General features: G+C 39.6%; 1 protein-coding gene across 1 annotated transcript in view; it reads left to right on the top strand.

The window, feature by feature from the left end:
* The window catches only part of PLA2R1 (phospholipase A2 receptor 1), a 43,324-nt gene extending 20,253 nt beyond the window's left edge, over positions 1-23,071 (top strand). The window contains exons 11-30 of the mRNA XM_040602821.1: positions 443-612; positions 1,689-1,891; positions 2,182-2,327; positions 2,824-2,908; positions 3,883-4,015; positions 4,473-4,508; positions 5,047-5,204; positions 7,950-8,014; positions 8,436-8,539; positions 9,867-10,009; positions 10,793-10,910; positions 11,746-11,876; positions 12,444-12,588; positions 15,601-15,839; positions 16,348-16,516; positions 17,887-18,027; positions 18,437-18,553; positions 18,985-19,161; positions 19,871-19,900; positions 20,127-23,071. Coding sequence (XP_040458755.1) covers positions 443-612; positions 1,689-1,891; positions 2,182-2,327; positions 2,824-2,908; positions 3,883-4,015; positions 4,473-4,508; positions 5,047-5,204; positions 7,950-8,014; positions 8,436-8,539; positions 9,867-10,009; positions 10,793-10,910; positions 11,746-11,876; positions 12,444-12,588; positions 15,601-15,839; positions 16,348-16,516; positions 17,887-18,027; positions 18,437-18,553; positions 18,985-19,161; positions 19,871-19,900; positions 20,127-20,344 — 2,728 coding nt within the window. The 3' untranslated portion in view covers positions 20,345-23,071. The remainder of the gene's footprint in view (positions 1-442; positions 613-1,688; positions 1,892-2,181; positions 2,328-2,823; positions 2,909-3,882; positions 4,016-4,472; positions 4,509-5,046; positions 5,205-7,949; positions 8,015-8,435; positions 8,540-9,866; positions 10,010-10,792; positions 10,911-11,745; positions 11,877-12,443; positions 12,589-15,600; positions 15,840-16,347; positions 16,517-17,886; positions 18,028-18,436; positions 18,554-18,984; positions 19,162-19,870; positions 19,901-20,126) is intronic.
* Positions 23,072-25,069: the final 1,998 nt, after the last annotated feature.

The following is a 25,069-nucleotide window of genomic DNA, read 5'->3' as shown; positions in this document are numbered from 1 at the left end:
TTCTGTAGTCAGATCAGCTATGCTTTGAAACCTTCAGCTCTGGTTTCTCAGTGCTGGTTTGTGTGTCCGTTCTGTGCAGAGCTTTTTCTTTTCTTTCTCTGTAGCTTTTTCAGACTCTGCTCTCTTTTCTCTTTTTCTACGAGGAGTTTCTTATTTTTATTTGTGCATCATTAATATATTCTGTATTTAAATCTTGTAGTTCAAGCATTGAGCTTATACAAACTTAATCTACAGTTTCTTTTATGTGCCCAAATGCTGAAAAAAGTTTGTGCTACAGACTTGTGCCTGAAGTTCCCCAGAGCATTCTGTAAAGAAGATTAAGTACCTGTTATATATTTTTCTCTTCTCACACAATTGAAATCTTTTCATGAGAGCTATTCACTGAAATACTGATTGATCTATTTTATTCTAATAAATCTTTTGTCTTGGTCATTTTTTTAAGGTTTGAACAAGCTTTTATCAACAGCATGATCCGTAACATGGTAAAATCTGAGAGAACTTACTTTTGGATAGGATTGCAAGACCTTAACAACACAGGAGAATACTTTTGGATAAGTACAATGGGAAGGAATCTCTCCGTGAGCTACACAAACTGGAACAAGTACCAGCCACGTGAGTAGCATGCCGACAAATAAAGAAATGGCTTGGAGAGGGGTTGCGCGCGCTCCTCCCCCTGCCACCACCCAGCCCTTTCCTCCCTGCCTGGTCAAGGGAGCGGAGAGAGAGAAGCTCACATTTTCTGTTGGCTCTGTAGCACCATGGATTGAGTCAGATGAGCTGGCAGTCGTGGAGAATCCGGAGCTTCCTGCCCTGCTTTCCCCCCGGGCGCTGCTATCAGGGGGTCCCCAGCTGCAGCAGGATGCTGGGCATCCCTCTTCCCATTCTCCAGTCTGGCAGGGGGAATTAACAGCCGTGTTCTTCTTGCAGGCACAGCTAATCCCTGAAATATTTTATTTTTTTTTCCTGAGAGATGTAATTTTTTTACATCTATGTAAAATTTTGTACATTTTCATTCATTTCTTTATGGCCTTTTCAAGGAGGTCATCGGGGCTTCCTGAGACTCCCAGCAAAAGGTCCGAGGGAAGTAATGAATTTTTTATTCAGTAACAGTCACAGTTTGGAATTTGCGTTTTATATGAAAAAAAGAGGGCAGAGATTGCCTTCGATACATTTCTGTCAGAAAGAATACTGTGTGGAAGTTTCTTCTTCCCCTTTAGTTTGCTAACACTTGGTTTGCTTGTTTGATTTTGCTTGTTTTATAGAAATTCAAAGGAAAACATTCCAAGGAAACAAAAAATGGAAAAATGAAATAGCTGTTCAACCTTTGAAACCTAAACTTTTCAGCAGTACCTGAGAATAGACACATAGTAATAAAGACACTCCACTAATTGCTTCTCAGTTTTGGATTCTTTACATTTCTTGCTTTAGTACTGCAGTTTGCAAAAGAACTATTTAAAAATGCATTTAATCTCCTGTGTTTTGTGAGAGGAACCTTTCATCATGGTTTGTTTTACAAGCTCGAGTCAGTCTTCTAAACTGGTTGCTGTCCAAAGGATTTGCCACTTTTAAGCTCATCAGGGTTTTATCCAGAACCTGATGCCAATAAAACAGTCACTTCACAAAAAAAAATAAAAATCACAAAATCCAAATGCTTCATTTGGATACTCAGCGCCTATTCCCATGTCTAGGTCATTCTGGGGGATGTGTGGCTATGCGAGGGCAGCACCCCATTGGTTACTGGGAGGTGAAAAGCTGTAAGAACTTCAAAGCAATGTCATTGTGCAAGCAAAAAATCAATTCTTATGAAGAACCTGAACTTACTTTTCAAAAACATTTGAGTTCCTGCTATTTTGGATGGGAGTCAGAGGCTAATCTGCTCAACTGTTACAAGGTATGTTGCAAACTTGCTTTGAATTTTTCTGATTCTACATCAGCTTAGGGATCCGCGGTTCCTAAAATATTTTTGATAAAGCATTATTTCTTTCACTCAACAAACAAAAATTGTTACCATCCTTCTCTGCATTTTAAAATGAGTGAAAACCATGAGAATCAGAACTATACTTGGAATATACATGGCTTTACTGTAGGAAAGACTGCAAATAATGATTGATTTTTGTGGGTTTCTGAAACAACTACTCTCCAAAATCAACTATATTTATGACAGTGTTTATTTTATTGCAGATATTTCACAATGAAAAAGTTCTGATGAGAAGAACATGGGATGAAGCAGAAGCGTTATGCCAAGATTTTGGAGCACATCTTGCTAGTTTTAGCCATATCTATGAAGAGACATTTTTAAACAATTTATTATATACAATTTTTGATAGGTAAATATATTTTTTAACACCAACAAGATTTATCTTAATCATACTAATATGTAAAAATAATCTACTATTTAGGCTCTTCCATCCTCTTTACTAGAGGCTGAAGAAGTCTCTAACATGAACTTAGAAATGTGTGACAAGAAATGTATTAGCAACACTGTAATGTGATTCTTTTTGAAGATGATCTTTGTAGTAGGTGTCAAGCAACTGTTAATGTCAAGGTGATATTCTTGTGAGTTAACATTCCCTGTTGAAATGGAGGTTCGGCAATTTTAATTCTATTTTAAATGTTTTCATCTTTAAAAATATAGTGTAACATTTCAGTAGGAAAACCAGAGTTTATTTCAAGGATACTAAAAAGTTAAGAAATTTATTAGAGAATGATAAATGGAATCCAAGAAGAAATAAATATGGGGATTTGCACTATTTAAAAAGCAATTTCTGAAATAGCTAAGAAAGGAATTACTGAGAAATGTTATTTTCTTTGTTTCCATCATAGGACAGAAGAAAGACAATTCTGGATTGGATTTAATAAAAAAAACCCACTTTCTGGGGGGACGTGGCAGTGGTCTGACAGAACACCTGTAAGTATCTGTATAATACTTATTTCAGTAACCTTTCAAGTCATATCTGAGCATAAGTTCACAAATACAAGCCTTGTGAGCAAACGTTGGCCAGCAAGGCTGTTCAGTTTTCGTGTCCATATACTCACTTAAAGTAATTGTTACAACAGGTTTAATAGTACACTACTATTAAAATAGAAGCCTATGCAAAAGGGCTGTGCAACAGCAAAAGGAAAATTTTGCAAATGCGTTCTTTCCTGCAGATCACATTGTGTTTAGCCCAGGGTGAGGAATATGCAGAATGAACGCACATATATGTATGTGTGTGTGTGTATATGGATCTACACACACATATTTACATATATACACATGCACACACACTGGAAAGCTTTAGAGCTGTGCTTAAATGTTGTGGGTTTTGTTCTATGACTGTGCAAGGTTCATGCTTGCATTCTGAGCTATGTGTTTTCTTTTTTAATACCGCTTTTGATTTTGCATACTTGAGGATGTTGGTGCCATGTGGCACCCCAATGGTTAGTACCTGGGTTATAAACACTGAACAACTGAAGAAGGGTCAGTTTTTAAATTGTAACTGGTTTTCAGCCTTAACAGTGCCAGCTCTGCCATTGCTACTTAAGTCATTTCAGAATGTGAGTGCAAAGTTCAATTCTGCGACATGTTGAACCAAAACAAAGGCTGGTAGATGTGGGCAACTGCTGCTAATCACATAAAAAAATTGTTAGGTTTCATGGGTATTCAATTATTTTACAAAGAAAGAGTGTGATATAAGATGAGAAAGTTGAACAGAACATTAGGAGAATGTGATTATGGACTCTATTTTTGGGATTTTCCCGCCATAATTTAGGTGTTCCTGTAGTTGTTGCTTACAATGTTCTTACCGTACACCTCCAAATCCTTCCTTTTTCTCCACAATGAGATTTTGAAATGCTTCATCTTGCATTGCTAGTGAAAGATAACAAATGTGCTGTTTTCAGGTTGTATCTTCATTTTTGGAGAGCAAATACATTGAAGATGGCTCAAGAAACTGTGGTGTGTTCAAAGTAAATCGAACAGTCTTTCCAGCACACTGCAATGAAAAGCGTGAATGGATATGCAAAATACCAAAAGGTGAAATGTTAATTAACGTAAATTCTCTATTGTACCTGTTACTTGCAAATCAGGAGAGACAAGGAAAAAAAGTATCTAAAAGCCTGCTTTCTAGCCACACCTGGGATTCTCCTCAGTGGTCTTGTGCATGAAATCATGGCAAAGCTGTGTGTGGCCTTTGGGGTTTGTTGGCCAGTTAACAGGTCTAATCTGTGCAGTCAGATTAAAAATGGATAGCAATGGTTAGCAGCTAGTTAGCAGGAGTTAATAAAAATTCTTATTTATAAAGGTTACAAAAAAAGTTGTTTAGTAAGTGTGCCAATTATTTTATCACGTTTACTTTTTGTCCCTGAATGAGAATAGCAGTTTTCGTCATGATTTTGATTAAATGCTTACTGTGTGGAGAAAGCAATTTCAGTGAAATTTCTCTTTTCATTCTTAATCAGTAATGTTTTAATTTATTGACATGTTTTTGCAGGTGTTAAACCAAAGAGTCCGTCTTGGTACATAGCTGGTATGGAAACATTTTCTTTTTTTACATCTTGAAACATAACTTGAAAATACAATTTAAGCCGTTGTTCAAAATAAAATAACTAAAATGCTCAAGTTGCATTAAGGAACTCTGTAGGAACTTGTTGCTACAGATCAAAATCTGCCACTTTTGTTTAGGAACACTGCAACATCAGATACTACTTTGGTTAGGTAAAGGCATGTTGCCTGTAATAAGCACAGAACTTTAATAACCTCTTTATCATATTTAAACTGCCTTTTTGCAAAGGCTGGGCAACTCTCTTAATTTATCTTAATTGCTTAATTTATCTCTTAATTTATCTTAATTGCTGTAATATCACAGGATAGAGATTAAAAAAAAAACCACCTCAGTGCATCTTATTTTTTTCATAAATGGATATGTTAAATATGGTTCTGCTGTTAATTGTGGTGTATTTGTCCTCTGACATGTGGCAGAAGGTGGTCTGTGGGGGTCACGAAGAATGAGACTTGAAATGCGTTTTTACCCCTGCACGCCACTGACCCTTTTGCTCATTTTCTAGAACTGCCATGGTCGTATTATCAAGGAGCAGAATATCTTTTCCATGTCAGTCCTACGGACTGGGAAACCTATGAGTTTGTCTGTGGCTGGCTTCGCAGTGGAATGGCAACGATAAATTCTTCTGGTGAACAAGCCTTTATTCAAAATAAAATTAAGAAGGTAAGAGAAACAGCTCCTTTGAAAAAATAAACCCTCAGGGAGTAACTGCCTGTTTTCTGCTGCATCTTTTGGAATATCTGGCTGCCTGCTGCTCCAGGTAGAATCCGAAAGACGTTTTACTTCAGAAATAATTCTCTGGCTGTCTCCATTTCCCACATCCCTCCCTGAAGCCCTATTTAGCTGAGGTCAGTAACGTTTCAGAATCTGCAGAATCATCTCTGCTAATGAGCAGGTCGATCGGTCTGCCTCAAAAGGCCTGAGAGCAGCAAAAACCAGCTTCCTATCCCAAAGTTATGAAAGTAGTTAGGAGTAAAGAGAAAGGTTTGTTTCGTATCTGGTGTACATCCTCTGTTTCTTCGTCTTCCACCACCCCTTGATGACCAGGGGGACCTGCTGTGGTTCCTCAGGTGTTCACACAGTGAACATCTGCATCCACCAGGATGTCTCTTGATCCCACACAGGTCCACAGTTATGCTCTGGGAACATTCAGTAACTTGCAGCTGGTCATCAGGTAGCGATACCCAGGGACATTTCTGTGGGTATATGAGCATGATGTAGGCAGTAAGTCCAGATGTTTCAAACGTTCTTCATGGTTTAAATCTTCAACATGATGATTTGAAAAGTTACTTTTGGGCAGAGCTGGCTAAGAATGAAGAATTTCTCTGCACCTTAATTAAATCTAGAACTCTAAACCACAGAGGTGGGTGCTTATGACTGTGGATGATAGATTGCCTTTTCCTCTGTGATGCCAGCTCGTGCAACATTCCCATGCATCCACACGTTTGTACGATGTCCCCTGAATTAAACCACTTTGTCACTATGGATATTTATATGGGGGAAAAGACATCTGCCTCTAAATTCCCTCCTCTGGATGAAAGCAGAATTTCTGTAGAACCACTCTGATGTAACAAACAGCTTTGAAACTGAGAAATAGCTGCAAGGAGCAGATGAATTATCAAGAAAATTGTCTGTTTTCTTTTAGGTGTTCTCAGTAAAAGCAAAACAAGGAAAATAAATTTTTAAAAAAACCAAACCATACCTGAATAAAAATAGTCTGTATACCTTACCAAGGGCAAAATTCTATGGCTGTAATGTAAAGAGATGTCATAGTGTAATCTTTAAAAGAACCACTTGTTCTGGGTAGGAAAGCTCTTGACCCACACTTAGTTTTGCTTGCACTGTGTACAGCCTTCTCAGCTTTTAAGCTCTAATAGAAAGCATAAGTAAAATTGTGTTGTATTAAGATGGGGTTTTTATGTTTCCAAAGAATTATGTGTTATTTTTATCTGCTATTTAAGTAATTTTGTATTAAAAAATGATGAACCGGATTTAAACCAAACAGTTCATGGCAGAAATAGCTTATAATGAAAGAGCAGCATAACTGGCTAGGCTGTCTTCTTCCACATCTACCACAGATTGTGATGTGATGTAATTACTGCCTTTAGCAAACAATGAATGTTTATGACTTAAAAAATTATATAAAAGATGTGTTTTTTCCAACTTTAAGCCAGTTAAAATGGCTCATCAGAATGCTCTTTAAAATCATGTTTACTTACAGGAGATCTTTTAAAAGCGGATTTATTGTTAAAATTAGTGGGGGTGATGGCAGTTTGTGAGCATTCTGCCATGGAAAAGCCAAGGTCAGCCCCTTGGCACTGGAAATCACCTTAACTTCCTTGAGGTGTTGTCTCAGAATATAAGATCTGCAGCTATTTTGAAGCCTGCTGCCTTTGGCTAAGCTCTCCCAGTATGGCCAGGTGTGTCCCTAAGTAATTGTAACTGGTTTCCTGTAGAAGCAGGAGCAAGGATGGCAATCACTATAATAACACTCAGCAGTCCAAATAGACTTTGCATGTGTCATTGGAAAATGTGGTCAAACTTTCTTAGCGTGGAATTTGAAATCACATTTTGCACTGTTTCTTTAAAAATTGTATGTGTAGGCTGAGTGCTGCGATTAGAAAACTAAACTCAGGGGCCAGGCCATACCACATCAGACTGTTCCCGAGTCTCTTCTTGGTCAGAACTGTCTATTTTCTTCATTTGACCATATAAGCTGTAAGCTGGTGAGACCCTAACTGTAACTCCGAACACAGTGTGGCTGCCTCAACACAGGCTGCACTTGGTTTTTTCTGGTAAAAAATAAGTGCTTCTCAGTGACAGGGTGGCTTTTCTAGTGTCCTCCACGTTCAGAACTTTTTTTGGTTTTGTTGGCTCTTTCCCAAAGACCTCTAAACTATGACTATTGAGTGGCTAACCCTGAAAGTGACGCCCACTCATAGTTTAAGGCAGAATCAAGTCAGCACAGCAATAAGAATTGACTGAATTACATTATTTCTGAGACTTTTCCATAATGCTTTGCCTTTTAGGAGTGGAGGTCTAGACCCTTCCATGAGAACAGCAATCAGTCTGGAAAGCATCTCTAAAATTCTCTTGTATGAGCTATACAAAGTCAGTAAATGTTGATAGAATAAGTTTTGGAAACATTAAAGATTGTAAATTCCTAGTTTACAGAAGTTAACATCAGCAATCCGATGGAAACTGGGGGATAAATCAGGCTCTACTTCCACGAATAATCTTACTGAAGTGACGTGAGTTAACATGGGCAGGATTTAGCAACTCTTCTTCCCATTGGAACCCAGTGGAGATGGTATTTGCCTGAATAGAGTCTGACTTTAAGAGTTTGTTAACGCTTTGATAAGAGGGTGACAACAGCTAAACATATGGCAAAACATGTTTTTTTTATAGCTATCGAGTAGTGATGTTCACTGGTGGATTGGATTGCACGCAGAAAACCTCAGTGATGAATTTCGGTAAGAGTACCTACGCTTCAGCTGCTGTGAGTTGTGCTTGGCATGCCCTGTTTACAGGCTGCCGTTGAGTCTGATGGACTAAAATTTTGATGACTGAGTGGGATATTCAAGAGACAACTTCGGTTCTCATGTAAATATCATTCAGAATATATTACCCTTAATCTACCTCCACGTTACAGTATTTCTTCTGAAAGGGTTATAAAAGATACAAGCCAAAGACATGAATATCAACCTTGTAGTTGGTTATCTGGGGTTTTTTTTAAGACTTGGTTATATATTATATATGTATAAATATATATATATATAAAAAAAAATAAAAGGTTACATTTTAGCTTGTATCTCCTTACAAATGCTTTTAATGGAGGTTGTATTTTTGGGTAAGGATAGAAAAGAAGTGTAACTACACACTTAACATTAACAGCTGGAGAGATGAATCACCAGTAAAATACCAGAACTGGAATGAAGGATGGGAACGAGATCTGCAGAAACCAGGGAGAAGATGTGGCTTCATTTCATCACAAACAGGTTTATTTTATATTTCTTTTTGCTGCAGGAGTTGTGACTTGATTCTGTTGTTGGCCAAAGAGGTTATTTTTTTTAATTGCTCTCAATAAATGCAATCCATATTAAAGTCATGTTACAGAGTTATAATTTGCATAGTTGCTTTTATAGTGAAGAAAATAATAGTGAAATATTATTAATATGCTTAGAGACTAGGTTGTAGGATTTAAAAGTATATTAATAGTTCCAGTTCTCTAATGTCAGAATACAAAAATTCCAGTGATACTTATAGTTTAGTTTTCCTTAAGAATCTGTTAAGTGGCACAGCAAAAATGTTAATATATTGCTAGTTTTTACAGTCAGTTTTCTCATAACCAAATGAGCCAGATGGAATGAGCAACATTTTTTCCTATATTTATAAACTGTTCTGTCAGCACACAACTTTAAATACTGAGGTTTCTAACTTATTTTTGATCCCATAGCCAATCTGCTGAGGGATTTTGGGGTACCATGGTTTTGGTGCTAGCCTTTACATCATCACATAGCTCTATATTTTACTACAGTAATACAAAAACAATTTACAGTGCTGGTGGTTCCAGTGATTTCTGTCATCTTACAGTCTCTGTTTTCTGAAGAGGTGCAATTCATATGATGAAGTGAACATATCAGGTTCCATGGAAAAAGTCCATGGATCAAAATATCCAGCTTTGTATTTGTGAGAAGTAACCCAGCTGCACTCTTGTAATCTCGGCCTCAAAAGCCAAAACTGAAAAAATGTAAAACCTTCTAGTTTTCCCCACGTGTACTCTTCGGATTTCGATTCACAATGTTCGAATGCTTAAGTTTGGCATTGCATTACTGTAGTTAGTATCGGACAAAAGGAAGAGATGCCTGACCTCCCCTCAGCTGGCCAGCAGATGGGAGCTGGTCAACAGCTTGATGAGTGCACTGAAAAATCTATTTTCCTCCTAAGCAGGTCAGCATTTTAGGTCAGTACCTGGATCTTGCCAAAAATTTTCAATGTAAGGAAGTCAAACTATTTTATCTGGAAGGCATCACTTCTTTAACTTTCCTTTTTTTTTTTTTTTTTTTTTTTTAATAACTGGTATTTTTTTAAATACATGATGATGTAGACATATGTTATGTGACTCAGTTTGGAGGACTTGGTTTAACTTAATAAAATCAAACTGGGAATAAAAGTATGAGCCCCAGGAACCATCAAATTCACTGAATGCAGTATGTCCAAATGTATTTCATCTAGAATCTCATCTCAACCAGTAAAGCTAGCTAAGAAAAAAACCCTTTCCACTTCTGAAGCCTATATTGAGCTATGATTTTTCTTTTTACACAGGACTCTGGGGTGATGAAAACTGTACTGTCTCTCTTCCCTGTATTTGTAAACGTAAAATTGCATGGAAAATAGAGAAAGAGATTCCAAAAGACCAGAACCAACAAGGAACGTGTCCCAAAGGCTGGTTGCACTTTGGATTCAAAGTAAAACATTTTTTTCTGCTGTTTGATTATTCAAAATGCTTTCCACATTTATGACAGAAATTGGACTTCTTAAGGATTTTCCAATATTTGAAGATTTTCTTCCTTTTTGAAAGCAGAGCCATTAGGTTGCTGACTACTGACACAGTGATACAAAGGCTTATGGCTATGAAGTAGCTTTGCACACAGAAGTTGTCCTAATAAGGTGTCAAATATTTTGTTTGGCTCAAAGAAGAGAATACTCATATATGCAAAAGCTATCTAAGTGGATTTGTGCATTTGCTGTAAAAAGCCTGCTCCATCCTCTCTTTTCCACTTAGTGCAACAAGGGCCCAGAGACTGTTTTGAGACCATAAAAGACTCTTGAAATTGTCCTAAGTGGATCCCTAACCTCTGCCGTTCTCTGAAAGAAGCTGTTTCAGATAGGATTCATCAAAGATAATCACAAACCAAAATCTATTTGCAGTTGAAGGTCAAAAGGCAATTATTTCATCAGGCTTCTCTTAAATACATATGTTCTTTAATAGCAACATGCATTGAAGTGGGCAGATTTATCCCGGTGCTGAACTGCAGTGACTTAAAAGGATAAATGTAGCCCAGATTGTGTTTGCCTATAGTAACCGATTGGAATCCAAGCCTGATCATAGCTGAGAAAGATACCAAGCATGCTGGAGAGGTCCTGTGCAGGACAGAAACTAATGAAGTATTTAATAGTCAGTAATGGTGTGTGAAATGTTTTAGTGATCACTCTTAGTGACTGATAAATTCTTGGGGTTTTTTAAACAGTGTTTTCTGATACAAATTCCAAAGGATCGAGAGCATCTGAGAAACTGGTACTCTGCGCAAGAGTTCTGCAGTAGCTATGATGGGTCACTTGCTTCCCTTGAAGATGAGCTGGAACAAGGTAAAGTACTGAAAATATTGTTAAACAAACAAAATTTCCTCTTCGTTAGGATGCTGTAGTATAGTTTCATCTTGGAAAAAAAGATCGTTCAGATCCTACGCATGGTTCCATTGCTTTAAACAAATCAGTGTTTCTCTTTCCCAGTTCTCAAAATATAAAGATTCAAATATTCACTGAGCCATACGATAGGTGTTTTGAGGAGCAATTACAATTTCTGTTGTTCTTACTACCATGCATTAGAAATAGAAAAAAAAAAATGGAACACCCATTTAAAAATTTGCTATGTAAGATTTCTACCTTGGAAATGCAACATAACCCTGTTACAAAAGCAATCTCATTTTTACCCTTTAATAGTACTTTAAACCTGATCTATAGGATAGCACATAAGCATAGCACTAGGCTGGAACTGTCAGAGAAATAAATGCCAGCACTTCAGAAATAATTATAATCCCTTTAATAAAAATCTGTGGTTGAATTTCATACATCTGTAAAACTTTATGTGGAGGTGGGAGGAATCTCACTGGACATCTTTAGCTGAGGAATCGTATTCTCAGCTAAAACTGAGAAAAACTTCCAGTGGGACAGTGCCCTGAACTTCAGTTGTTCAAGCTCTTCAAGCTGATGTGAAAGTTTCTGGAAGACTTATTAGTTAATGGGTAGATCCTAACCCAACTGAAGTTAATCAATTTAACTGATACATTTAGATGATACTGAAATATTGCTCATGTTCTTACTTTCTAGTAACTATGTAGTGTCATTGACTAGTAATCAATTTTTTCAGTGCTTTAATCTGTTGGAAAAGAGTTGATCCATTTATTCCTGTCTAATTTTCCAGCTTTCATAACAATGAATCTATTTGGACAGAAAACCAGTGTTTGGATAGGTTTCCAGAGTGACGATTATGAAAAATGGGTGAATGAAAATCCTCCAATGTATTCCAACTGGTCTCCAGTCGAAGTAGTGGATGTGAGTATTTCCAGGTGGTTTAAGGACAGTGCAAAGTTGTTTTGTCCATAAAAATCCCAACTGCCGCAAAGACAAGGCCAAACTTGTTACAGCAACTTAGTCTTCTCTTAATTTTTGCTACTTCAGACAGCTGTGGGCACGTATTTATGGGCATAACTAGAGGCGGCAAAAAAGGAACTACTGAGACAGCTATTCACGTAATCGGTGGCTGTAGTCACATTCTCTTGCAAGTGCATTTAAGCAACATAGTTTAAATTAGATGGTTAGGATCGTATGCTGGGGCTGAACAATGTTCAGGAGTAAGATTATAAAGTTTGCATTTTAGTATGTTGGTTTATGCCATGTTAGTCTATATTGGGCTTAGTATTTTAGTTTGTTGAGTGAAAGCTTGTGACCTTTTTATTGCGAGGTTATTGCTTCAGGTTGTGTATGTGGGAGCCTTCATTGTTCCACCTAAATACTTGTAATAGTGACTTTCAGGTAATTATTCTAAATTTAATGTAATGATTATGCATTGTTTTACACAGTGTCTTTTTAAATTAATGTAAGTTTCGATGTTGATTGCAGAGACAGCGGTATAACAGTGCAAACATTCAAGAACAACTTCCTCTATGTACACTGGTATCAAATAACCCTAATTTTTATTTTACGGGAAAATGGTACTTAGAAAACTGTCAGAAAAATTATGGATTTGTCTGCCAAAAGACTCAGGGTAAGGTTTTATTTTGCTTTGCTTTGCTTCTATTCTCTTTTCTTACTATAATGAATTAATCTTTATTGTCATCTAGAAGCAGCTTGCCATAGGAGTCTGTAAAACCAGGAACATGAAGGTTTTCTAAGATAGTTTGATATTTAGATAGTCTAGCTTTTCACTATTTAATAAATCAATAGCTGTGATGTAGAAGTAATTTCTAGAAAAATGTTCTGTTATTAAGTTCTCTTTCTAACTGAGCTTTCTGTTGCGTATCAGAATCAGGAATAGAGATGAAATTTCATGTGTCTGTCATGGCAGCAGAGTAACCACACAAAATCACGAAAGGCAAAACTGAGGGTATTTTTTATTAAAATATGATATTTTTTTATTATTTTTATTTGGTGGGGGAGGACACAACTTGCAATATTGGATCAGACTCGATGAATGTGAACAGTGCGGACCAACTGGCTGATCAAATAGAGTTTGGCTTTTCTTTTCACGCTTCTGTAGTTCTGTTACCGTGAAGTTCACTTGCCTGAAGCACGAAGCTTTTGTGGGGCACACGCATTGTTTGGTTTCCTCAAGCCACGCTCTGGCACTGCCTCCCGCATCGGGAGCCGCTGGCTTCCCTGGGGTGCTCGGGCAGCTTGGGAGCCCCATCCCAGGGGCTGCCAGCGGGAAGCTGCCAGCACATGTTACCAAAATAGACCAGCGACAAATTATTAACCCTAAAGCAAAGGAGGGAAGTGATCTGAGCCTGTAGGGAGTGTCCTTGGGTGCCTGCTTACTGCGAGGGTGGTTTTATATGGCTCAGCTTTATATAGCACCGCTTAGTTAAACCCTGGGTCTAAAGAGACAATCCCCTCCTGCTGGCTGCCTGGCAGGCAGGGAGAGTGAGTTGAGAGGTAGAATAAACAAATACAAGCTTTGGGCAGCGCTCACATGTGGCTTTAGCAAACCATAGCTGTATTTGACATCATTGATTAGTGCTGGAGTAATCCTGCACATAGCGTAGAAAAAATAAATGCATGCATTTTCCTGCTGGTTTGTTTAGTTTACCTCCCCAGTGTTTATTTTTTAACCCTTGCTGCTGCTTCAGACAGATGGCAAAGGCATTAAGAGGCAGGAAGGAGAGCCGCTGCCCCCGGCCAGGCTGCAGGGTGCCTGGGGAGGGATGGGGCTGCAGTGGGTGACCAGGACCCTCCCGTGTTCCCTGGTCAGGTGCACGTGAGAGTGGCCGATGGGCCCTGGCCAAAGCACCGTGGCAATGGGGGGGGCTGCGCTGTGCCTTGGGCTCGGTGCTGCCCGCCTGCCCCATGCGCAGCAGGGTGCTCCTGGGGGTGAGGGGGGCAGTCCTGCCTCCCTACTGTGACACCCACGGCACGCTCCCAAACCATCGAGCAGCTCAGCTTGCTAATTCAGCAGAAAACACTCTGGTCTTTTCCCCTTCCCCCTACTTGCCCCCTGCCCTCAGCTGATGTCATTTTATGCCATTTTTCCAGGCTGCATCAGCCCAATGCAGGGTCAGGCAGGTGCCAGACCTGTGCATGGGTATGTGAGCTGGAAGAGCAGAGGAGCACGGAAGGGAGAGGTGGGACAGCCTCTTGCTGGCAGTAGTGAACTGCTAAATTTGCTCAAATGTCCAAACAAATGTGTCAGCTCCTGGGAAGATGAGATGGTGCTTTGCTTCTGCTATCCTGCCTGCATCCCATCTTCCCTTTTTTGAATTATTCTCTGTAGGAGGCTAAAATGAAATACACCAGCAGGAGAGCTGAACTGGACTCTGATCTCTTAGGGATGCTTGAGTTGGGATTTTCCTGCACTTCCTGCCTTTTCTTAAACAGTGACACACACTGAAAGCTGGAGCAAAATAGAGTGCTTCAGTTAGCACTCTAACTAAAAGAACAGAACTTTTTATTAATTAGAAATTTCTAATTGTAAATGATTTGTGAATGAAAAATAATAAATGTGTACTATTTTAATATGCTTGTTAACACTCCTCTCTTAGTCATAATGGGAACCAATTCTAAAACCACTCCACCTCATAGCAGAGTAACCATTTCATTTTGTAATCACAGAGAAGTTTTACAGACAGAAGTAACTTATCCAAACTGACAAAGGGGATTAAAATTGAGGCATTGCTTTAACAGCCTTGTTTAAAGTATACTGTGAGCATTCATACACATTAGCAAAGGCATTTGCCTCCTCTAGAAAAGCAAGCGCAGCAGCATCACAGACTGGGCTGGGGTGCAGATGGTCTCTGCCTCTTGATGTTTTTTTCTTATGGAAGGCTCTACCTTTTTATATTTCTTAAATCTAAAACCTCCGCTTCTTCCTTTCATTGTTTTGGACATTGATATGTTAGTTTATCATCAAAAACAGATTTAAGTCTCCATGCACAGAGGATTTCTCTTTAAGTGCCAATACTGTGATCCTCTCTGCGTTGACTCGTGGATTGTACAGATGAGCTCAGGAAGCTCCCGAGCACGCAGTTGTACCATAAGCAAAAGTTTGTCATCCTCTCGGTTGTGCCAGTATAATCACTTGTGAGGTCAGGCTTTCTGCTGTAAACTGAACTTGGAAATCATTAAAAATAATGGGTCAAAAAAGGGGTAATCTAAATTACATGCATGGTATCTGGGATAAGAGCACTCTGCAGCCCACTACTATTGGACGTTTGGGATACGTCTAGATCCCAGATGATTTCTTACAGACCTTCAAAGGTCCAGTCAGTGGAACTAACTCTATCCAGGGTTTTGGTTTTTTTGTTGTTTGGTTTTTGTGTGTGTGTGTGAGATACATTAAACTCATTCACTCCTGTGATGAGTTTTGTGCTGTGATGGAATTTCAGATCCTGCTCTAGCAGTCATTGTCTTTTTCTTGTTAAAGCTCACAATGCCTTCCTGAAACCAAGGAGTTTGCAATTTTTAGATTTGTTTTTAAGGATAGTTCTGATTTTTTAGGAGCTATTCTGCTATGTTCAATCTGTGTTAAAAAATAAATAAATCCTTTCTTTCTGTTTAATAACAGACACATCCAGACATGTCATCAATGCATCTGAAATGTACCCTGTGCCAGATACTTTAGAATATGGAAACAGAATGTATAAATTAATACGTGGGAATTTTACATGGTCTTCAGCTTTGAAAACCTGCATGGCAAATGGGGCAGAGTTGGTCAGCATTACGGACCAGTATCACCAATCTTTCCTCACGGTCATTGTGAATCAGCTGGGCTACAACCACTGGATCGGGCTGTTCACTTCGGATGTACGTAGTGGGCTCCCTGGCTGTGAATGTGATACCGCCGTGGAGTTTTTCCGATAACAAGCTAATGAGCTGTGTCGTTCATTTGAAGTCACGGGAAGTCCTGGGAAGCTTGAGCCCTAACAATTTTTTTGCAACCTAATGTATAAGTCTAATGAGAGCCGCTTTGGTGCTATGACTAATGAAAACTAAAATCCATAGAAAACATTTAAAAAACAAACAAAAAGTCTCTTGTAGTGTCAGCATTGAAGTGATGTTGTTTCATTTGTAGTGTCTCAACGGCCCAAATAACCACTTGCTGAAAACAGCAGGTTAGATGTAGTGTGTGGTCTCCCAGAAGTAAGTTGGGAGGATCCTTGGGATCTGCCTTTTGTAGATCCTTCTGGATCTACCCAGCCTTTGGAAAAGTAAAAGACATTCTGTAATACCTGGTGAGAATGCCACCAGGAGAAGATGAACTTGTGTGGTGCTAAAGCATATCGGAAAGATAATCTGAAATTTGTTTTGGCAGAACGGGCTTAACTTTGAATGGTCAGATGGGACTAGGTCTTTGTTTACCTTCTGGGAAGATGACGAGTCCCAGGCCTTTGGTAGCTGTGTTTACATGGATACTTCGGGGCACTGGAGGAGTGCCAACTGTGAACGACTTCTGCAAGGAGCAGTTTGCCATGTGCCACCCAGTAAGTCAGAGTTAACCGTTATATGAGATCCTTGCAGCTCCGAATGTGTGTATTGGCAGTGGAAGTGTATGAAAGGAAATTAATTGGCTTGAGGTTGAGCAATGATGATAGTATTATTCAAAACTGAAGTATATTTCTGGCATTTCCTTGCTTTGTCTTCTATTTGTGAAACCATTTTCCCCCCTAAATTATTTGTCATCAGGTCTGGTCCGTAAAAGAACGGAAAGAGAACTTTCACAATAGAAAAGGAACAGGAAGATTACCTAACATGTCTCCTCAGTGAACACTGTATTATCTGTGAAAAATAATGATTGCTAATAACCTAGCTTGAAGGGAAATAAATTCGGTTTGCCACAGTTAACTGGGGGATGGGAGAAGGGAAGCATTTAGAGCAAAATGAAAAATCAGAGGCATATTTTCACTGGTTGCACATAAAAGATTTTGCAACTTTTTGTTGTAAAGATAAGAATATTTTCCTGTATCCTAAAATATGTTGAGCTTCCTGCAATACTCTGTCGATTACCTGGGCTTCATCTGAATCTAAAATTCAGGTCTGGAACTGCATTCAGTGCAAGACTGCAGTCTTTGGCAGCATCCAGTTCTCAAAAGAGTTCCTATTTAGTGGTATTGGTCACCAGGGGTTTGTCTGCATTTATTACAGCTTTTGGACCTGTTGAGAAGGAAGCTATTTTGGAATCCTTCAGGACAAAAATTATTCTTTATCGTGGTTTTTGTCATGAAGCTGACTGATTTTCCAATGTGTTTGTCATGTTATGTAATCATATATAGCCTAAGGTTTACTTAATTTTTAAAAAATGTGTTTTGTAGCAAAGTAGGAGGCTTGTGAGACTATAGGTAACGTAGCTGAATCTACTGGGAAGTGATGCTGGGTATCACAAAATGAGCTTGTAGGGTTGCCCTGAGTCAGAGGGGCTCTTTGCTGCAGCACATTGCACTCCAGGGGGGCTGGCAGCTGCTCACGGTGGGAAGCTGTCCTCTGTGCCGTGGTATTTGGCACAAGTTACCTCTGTGGCTTAGAGGAGAGAATCTCTGCAGTCCTTGGAAATCCCCAGCCCTCTGGGAGATGCTGGGCAGCCTGGAATGCTCTGATCTGTACTTTGCTCACAGCACCCTCTGCACATCAGTACCAGTTAGATTGTCCTGATTTGCTGTTGCAATCAAGCAAGGCTTCTGATCAGAAGTAAAACCAGCTTTACTCTTCCAATACAAATATATACTAAATTTTCACTTTGAAAAATAGAGGCATAACCCAATAATGTGTTTATTAGCATTACTGCAAAACTGCACGTGGAATGTTATATTAATGTGTATGATGTGCCAATAAACCCGTGCTGTTATTTCTATCACAGAAAAGAAACTTACTGCCTATAAAGGCTTATGTTCAGAAAAAACTGTTCCCTGGATCAAATTCAAAAACAGTTGCTACAGCTTTTCCACAGTTCTGCAGGGCACAAGTTTTGATACTGCATATGAAGTCTGCAAAAATCAAAGTAAGTGATTATTTTGTAGCTGCAAAATATCATCCTAATATCTTAAAAAAAAATACGTGTTTTCTGAACTGGCTGAAATAATGTCGTGTGTTTTCTCTAGTTCATGATAACGATAGTGAAGCTCATAAGCCAACTATGAAACTGTTGTTCCTTTCCTTGTGAAAATACTGATTTCTGAAAATACACATAAAATTATTTTTTCCCCTTCAAACTTGTTTTAGAATCATGTAAGAACAGTTTTATATCATGCTGAACATTTTCACGTTAATTGCAAATTTAAGAACTTACAATGCATAACCATTCTTCTCAAGGTTTTCAGTTAAGGCTTATAATACTAACTTTTTGAAATGCAATATTTTATTTTAATCACATGGATTGTTTGAAAATGTGTTCTGTGTTTAATTTATAGGATCAAATCTTCTGACTATTCAAGATGAAGATGAAAATGCCTTCATTTTGGAAGAATTGCACAGTTTTGGTTATTCAGTGCAAATGGTTTGGTTGAACATCCTGCTTGTTACAGAGAGTAAGTTTTGAGTGGAAGAGAACTGTTTGTAAGAACCTGGTTTGGTTTTTTGTCATTTTAATGTTAGTGTACCTATCTTCCAAAACCCTTGTTACTTTTTGAGATTTTTTTTCACTGCTTATGACCTGTTTATGATGCAGTAAAATCAGCCAAGCTTTCTGTAATCGTTACTTGTTAGTATTCTGAAAACTCATTATGTATGCATGCATGTGAATCCCTTTGTTCTTAAAGAAGCACTACAGGCCACCTTCTGTGTCAAATGCATAGGTTGTTTATAAATCCTGCAAGGAAAAAAAAAGGTAATATAGTGGCCAAGCAGACGAAGTACAGTTGTTTTTTTTTTTTTTTAAGTGAGGGTAAGTGCAACTGAAACAGAGATATTTATCAAAATACTATGCTATTTTATAATGATTTATAACTTATGCCCTTAGATGAGACAATCTCCTGGCTTGATGGTTCTCCCTTAAATTATTCTAACTGGGGCATCAGGGAGCCTGAATTTGATCATCTCAAAGGGAATTTTTGTATCAGCCTGAGGACCACAGATGGAGTCTGGCAATTATCTCCGTGCAGAGAAAAAAAAGGTTTTGTATGTAAAATGGATGCAGGTATGTGCTTCCATGAAAGAAGGTGGTTGTGTCCTTATAACCATTGTTTAAAATGTTCCTTGTTGCTTGTTTACTTGCTCTTCGTTTTCATTTAAATAATTCTGTCCCTTGGGATTAGAAAAAATACTGACAAAAAACCCAGTCAGCCAGGGTAGCTTTCTTTTGAGGAGCCTGGGCAGCTGTTGTGTTATCGCCGACTGCGGTACGACTTTCCGTTGTATGGGCGAGCCATGTGCAGAGCATCAGGCTGACCCGCAGACCTCACAGCATGGGCAGGTGCAGCCCGGGAGAGCTGCACGGACACCGTGTCAGTAGGAACGTGGGTCTGTGAGAGAGCTGAAGTGTTTCCAGAGTCCACCCAAAATGCCTGAGTCACTGTTGGACTCAGCCACTAGGTTAATCTGCTGCCGCACAGTCCCGCTTCTGCATTTCTGCTTTAAAAAGTGGGTTTAAATAGTGCTGTTCATCCTTGCCCAAATGTCAATTAATATGTTCCGCCAAATGTAAGCGATTTTAGCTAACAGGTTAGGTCAAGTTTAACTTGGCCAGTTGGAATCCCATTGACATGGTTCCAATTAAACAAAGAACAGCCTGCCCTTGCATGGCTTTGGGTAGGTTATCTTCTCGGTATCAATTTTACAGTGAGTATATATAGCAACTTTTGTTAGCTCTGTGGGTAATTTTATGACAGTTCTGGATTCTATTTCAGATATCAATGCAACAGAACCCTCTGAAAAAGGTAAGTTCCTTCTATACTTTCTTAATTTTTTTTTAGAAGCAGTAATAACACATTTTGAGCCAATACTTTGTGAAGTAACATTTTTCACTGTTAAACCTGTAATTTAAAATGCGTGACTTATAAGGAGTAATAATGTTTTCCATAAAACATCTGTATGTTTATATTTAGAGTTATCTATAATTATAGCTATATCTGCTTAGTAACAATTTCTGTCCTTCCCTTATAGCATCATACCGTGGGCTTGTGGCTCTGGCTGTTCTCGTGACGCTGGTGATGTTGGCTGCCATTTCCCTGTTTCTGTGGTGCCTGCACAAACAGAATAACCAGCTCTTCCGCAGGATACTGTGGGTCAGAAATGCCTATTTGCCACAGATTAACGCTGATGTTCCTGCTCTGGAAGAAAGCATCCTCATTTCTGATTTTGAGAGAAGTGACGACAATTAATTCATCAAAAGTAGCAAGTGGTCATTGTCTTCTGTGTGAAACTCCATGATCTTCTCGGGAGTCCCTTGGGGCACCCGTGTTCAGAGGAAGCCTTGTAGCCATTGGTGTGAATGCCACAGGGGCTCCCTACCCTGGAGAGCTTTTGCTTTGTGGCAGGATGAGGTGAGGACACAAGGCAGAACCATGGAAAAATTGTCTTCTCGGGGACAAGCCAGGAACTGAAAATACTCCCACACCATAAACCTCCAGCCTCTCACATGGAGCAGTCGTGTCTGAGGCCCCACAGCCATGGGCATTTTCATGCAACTTTTTCCTTCATGGACATTTGGGCTTTTGTGTTTTGGTTTTTTTACATTGCAGAATCTGCTCATGAGCCAGCATTAGAATTTGGCCTTGAATTTAGGAGCTCTAAAACATTTTCCGAGGTTTATGGGGTAGGGTTTTTTTTCTTAATAGCCATTCCTTCTGCAAACTGAACAGTTATTTTTTCAGACAGAGGATTCTTGCCAGGCAGATTTCCAATGAAATCACTTTTGACTTGGGAGTGCCAGAGTTCTGGTGGTTCGACCCACGATGCTTAGTTCACATTAGAAAATAAATTAGTCTAGCGATATAATGGCATATGGGCTTTGTCATCCTGAAGTTAATATAGTTGAGATGCATCCAGCAGCCTGTTAATGATTTAACCGTGTGATCTCTCACCTGAGTTATTTTAGAAATGGAATGCCATCAACCTCATTTAAAGATATTTTTGGGCAATATCTGTTCAAAACCTCTTATAAATCTCGCTGAAGTTATGGTAATAAATTGTTTTACTGTTCACCTACAGTATTTCTGCAGTATTCGTGTACACTCCTCTGAGACCCTGCTCTCGGCAGCTAAGGACAATGTGTGAGGGAGCCACACTGCTGTTCCCAAAGGGTGCTATAGTCCTATAACCCCATGTAGCAGACCCTCAGGACACTTTTCACTTTCAGCGTTTGTACGAAGGTGCTAATGAAGGAGATGATTCCACAGGCCAGCTGGGCTGCAGGCTGGCGGCTGTGAAGGACCCGGCGTGGGTCTCTGCACTACCTCAGTTACAGGGGCCCGGGACAGCATCGCCTGCTCTCCGTGGGACTTCCACCACCCTAACCAGTCCTCCACCCACGCCTCTGAAAATACCCGGGAGATTTTCAGGGATTTTATTTTTTGTTTTTATTGCAGCATGGAAAAACAAATGGTTAGTCATGACAAGTTACTTTGGAATGGATTTACTGTGCCTTCAGTCATCTCTTAAAGCTGCTGCAAAGGGCTGCAGTTATTGTTAGGTTTGTTGGTTTGTTTGTTTTAAGATGACTCATTGTAACAATTTTGCAAAAGCCCTAAGACAGAGGAGGTATGTTCCTCAGAATTAAGCAAGCAGCCAAGGCCAACTGAAATGTTTTTACACACTATTTGTGCATGTGCACAGGAATGTATGACTGCCTTTTAGTTAGATTTCACATGGCCAATTCTAGAAACAAAAATTGCCTGTTCTTGTCATGATTATGTATAGGGCTATTTTAAAAAATTGTTATTACATAGACTATTTCTGTGCTGGTTTACAGAACCATTCAAAATGTCAAAGAGGCTGCAGATGATTTTGATGCCAATATCATTTTCAATTTACTGTTTCAAATAACCTCTATGGGTGTAGCTATCACAAGTTCTCTAATCTGAGATTTATTCCGTCATATAAAATACAAACAGCTTTTCTGTGTATATTTTGTCTAATGGCTTGACCCCATACATTAGTGTTCAGTAATGTTTTAGAAACTCAAACGTTTAGTCCTCTAGATTTGTCTATGGGACTGTTTTTACGTGAAGTCCACTATCAGAATTTGTGTACTGCATCTTTTGAGTGCAATTCCCAGATAATCTGCTGTTGATATGTATGAACTGTGATAGCTTCTTTACCACCAAAAGAAAAGGAAGAAAAAAGGGTGTGACCATCTCTCCCTTCCCCATGAGAATGTCGCCTATTTAAACTACAGTTGGAGGAACTTACACCAACAAATCCCTTTCATCGCATTCACTGACAAGTGTGTAGAAGCTGCCTTCCTGCAGCACCAGCAAGCACAGTGGCTTGGCAAGGTGCTTTTTGTTTGCTAGAGCAAGCCGTGTCATCTCCAAGGACATGTATTTATCAGACTATGATGCTGTTATACCAGTTATGCAGGCTCTTGTCGCATTTTGATGTGGTTAATGAAGGTGTATTTTTTTTTCCAGAAAACTTGACATAAGCATTTAATCAATTTTCCTTGAGGTATGTTGTAATCTTTTAAATATATTTGAAGGGCAGTGGTATAATAAATAACCCTACCCTCAAAATAGTGATCACTGATTATAACATCAACTCCGATGTAGATGATCTTGCATTGAGGGAAAAATAGTTCAAGCGGTGTTTTCTTCCTACTTTGAAAGGGGTTTGAGGGAACAGATCCTTAAATATTTATTTTTAAGTCTTTTATCATTTAACTTTTGTAATTGCAGGTATTACTCACTCAAGAGTGTAATCACTGATTGTTTCTAGTCTTCATTCTGGATTTTGTTACCCATAGCTTTCATTTGTTTTCCCTTAATCAGAGGTCCTTCCATACTGTTCCTGAACGGAGTATGTGGTGACTCTTTTTACTGCTGACCTTGATGATATCGGCTGTGAGATTCACTGTAGTATTTCAACTGGAAAATTAAAGCGTGAATAGTAATTTTCTGTGCTGTAATTCTTCCTGAATCTTTCCCCAGCTTTAATTAGCTGCCAGGCTTTAGTGTCTCGTAACAGCAGTCCCCAGGCTTCACACCAGGTTATCCTGGTAGGAGAGGGACAGCTGCACCAGCCTGCTCTCTGGCTACATGGCTGGACCTAGACCTGGGCACTGCAGACAGTCTCCACACACGTGGTGGTCCCAGCATTTCCCAAGGTGTGGATGAGGATGCCCCAGGACATGTGTGCATAAGGTGCGGAGAGGAGGAAGGAGCCACAGCACCATTAGTGAGGATGATGGATGGGAGCATGGCGCTCATGCACAGATATTCTTCCAGCCTATTGCCTGTTCCCTGCAGCCCTGGGAGCTGGGGCACCAGGGATGAGTGATGGGCTGGAGGAGTTTTCCTGCTGGACTGTGGAGGCTGTGTTGTGTGGGAGCCCGTTCATTTCTGCCACAAACATTGCAGAGATACACCGAAGTGCTTCCCATGCCCAAGAACTAGGTTCACCAGAGCCTGAGCTGGCAAATGAATGTTGGTGGTTTCCTCTGCTGTGCTAGCCTCTTCGCATGTGTTTACTGAAAGGGAAGTGTTAGATGTTTTCATAGCACCTCCATGCTTGGGGGATGGAAGGGTATCCCCATCAGAGAGAGATACATTCAGACCAACATCTGACAAGCATGTCTGCCAGATACTAGGGTTTGGAAAAAATCCATGTGCTTATTTTTGCAGACTGTATTCCAGGAGAAAATTTACCTCCTGATCCCTTTAGCAGTCCTTGGGAAAGTAGTCCCAGGGAAGGAGATGCCTGATGCAACTGTCACATCCCAACTGGACTGGAGCCTGCGATGGGGACATATGCATGGCGGAGGTATCCAGCATGACCAGGCAGAGCGAAGGGTTGTGGCACAAGGCTGTAAGTGGGCAACATGACACCTATGCAGCCCTTTCTAGCTGTGCCTCTCCTGGGTGCAGTGCTGCCTTTCTTTGCGTAGGGATATTCCTCTCGTCACAGACACAGTTTGTGGCTGGGTCGCGACAAGGAAGGAGCTATGGGGCCACTTGAAATCTGCGCAGTACACTCCAGAGGGAGTGTAGGGAACAGAAGGTTTCCTCACACTCTGTGAGACTTGACCAGCTTTGGTTCCCAGGGCACCATCGCACAAATTCCTGTTTAATTTAGCCCCTGCTATTTTTTTTCATCATGTTGCCTCTCTCTTAGTGTAGTAACAGGCATCCTCAGTCTCTTGTAATAATAAACCCACTGTAATGAAATCTGTGGCATACCTTTCCTCCAGGGCATTTGTATATAAGCAGAATTTTTTGGTTAAAAGCTAAATTGCACATTCAGCAACTAGGCTCTGAATTGTCAGCTAAAAAAAAAAAAAGCCTCTTCTTGAGCTATAATAATAAAATATTTCCTTTGGTAATCACTGGAATGTTGGTTTTAAACCCCTGCAGGCCAGTGCTGATCTCTTACAATCTGATGCAGCCCTCGTGTAAGTAACCATCAGGAGCAAATTGACTGGCGTTAGGTGTTCTGAGGTGACGTGAATTATGGTTGCTCTTGGAGCTTGGAAACAGAGTCAGTCTCGGTTAGGCCAGTAGATGGTAGTGGTACACACAGAGCTGAAAAATGAGCTGTTCAAGATCAGAGGGATCTTCTCCGGATCCTTTAGAAGTTTAATTATACAAGCAGCAAAACTCCCAAGTCGCAGGACCGCAAATATCAGTGTCAGTTCTTAGCCATGGCCACAACATTACACAGCTGTGTTATGATGGCTTTCTGAGTCTCAGTGTTCACTCTCAACAGCTTTCATGGGATGCACTGAAATGCTCAGAATGGGATAATGCAAGTCCTTACGTTGGTCTGTGGGGTTTTCTTTTGTTTGGTGGGTGAGTGATGGGAAAATCCACGTGGGTTCCTGAGTACTAAATAAATAAGTAAATGTATCTGCATGGTATGTTTTTGTTCTGATCCCTTTGATGGAAAGGTAA

Source organism: Falco naumanni, chromosome 8 (assembly GCF_017639655.2).
Source record: "Falco naumanni isolate bFalNau1 chromosome 8, bFalNau1.pat, whole genome shotgun sequence".
NCBI classification, from domain to species: domain Eukaryota; kingdom Metazoa; phylum Chordata; class Aves; order Falconiformes; family Falconidae; genus Falco; species Falco naumanni.
This window is presented reverse-complemented; position numbering and strand designations above follow the sequence as displayed.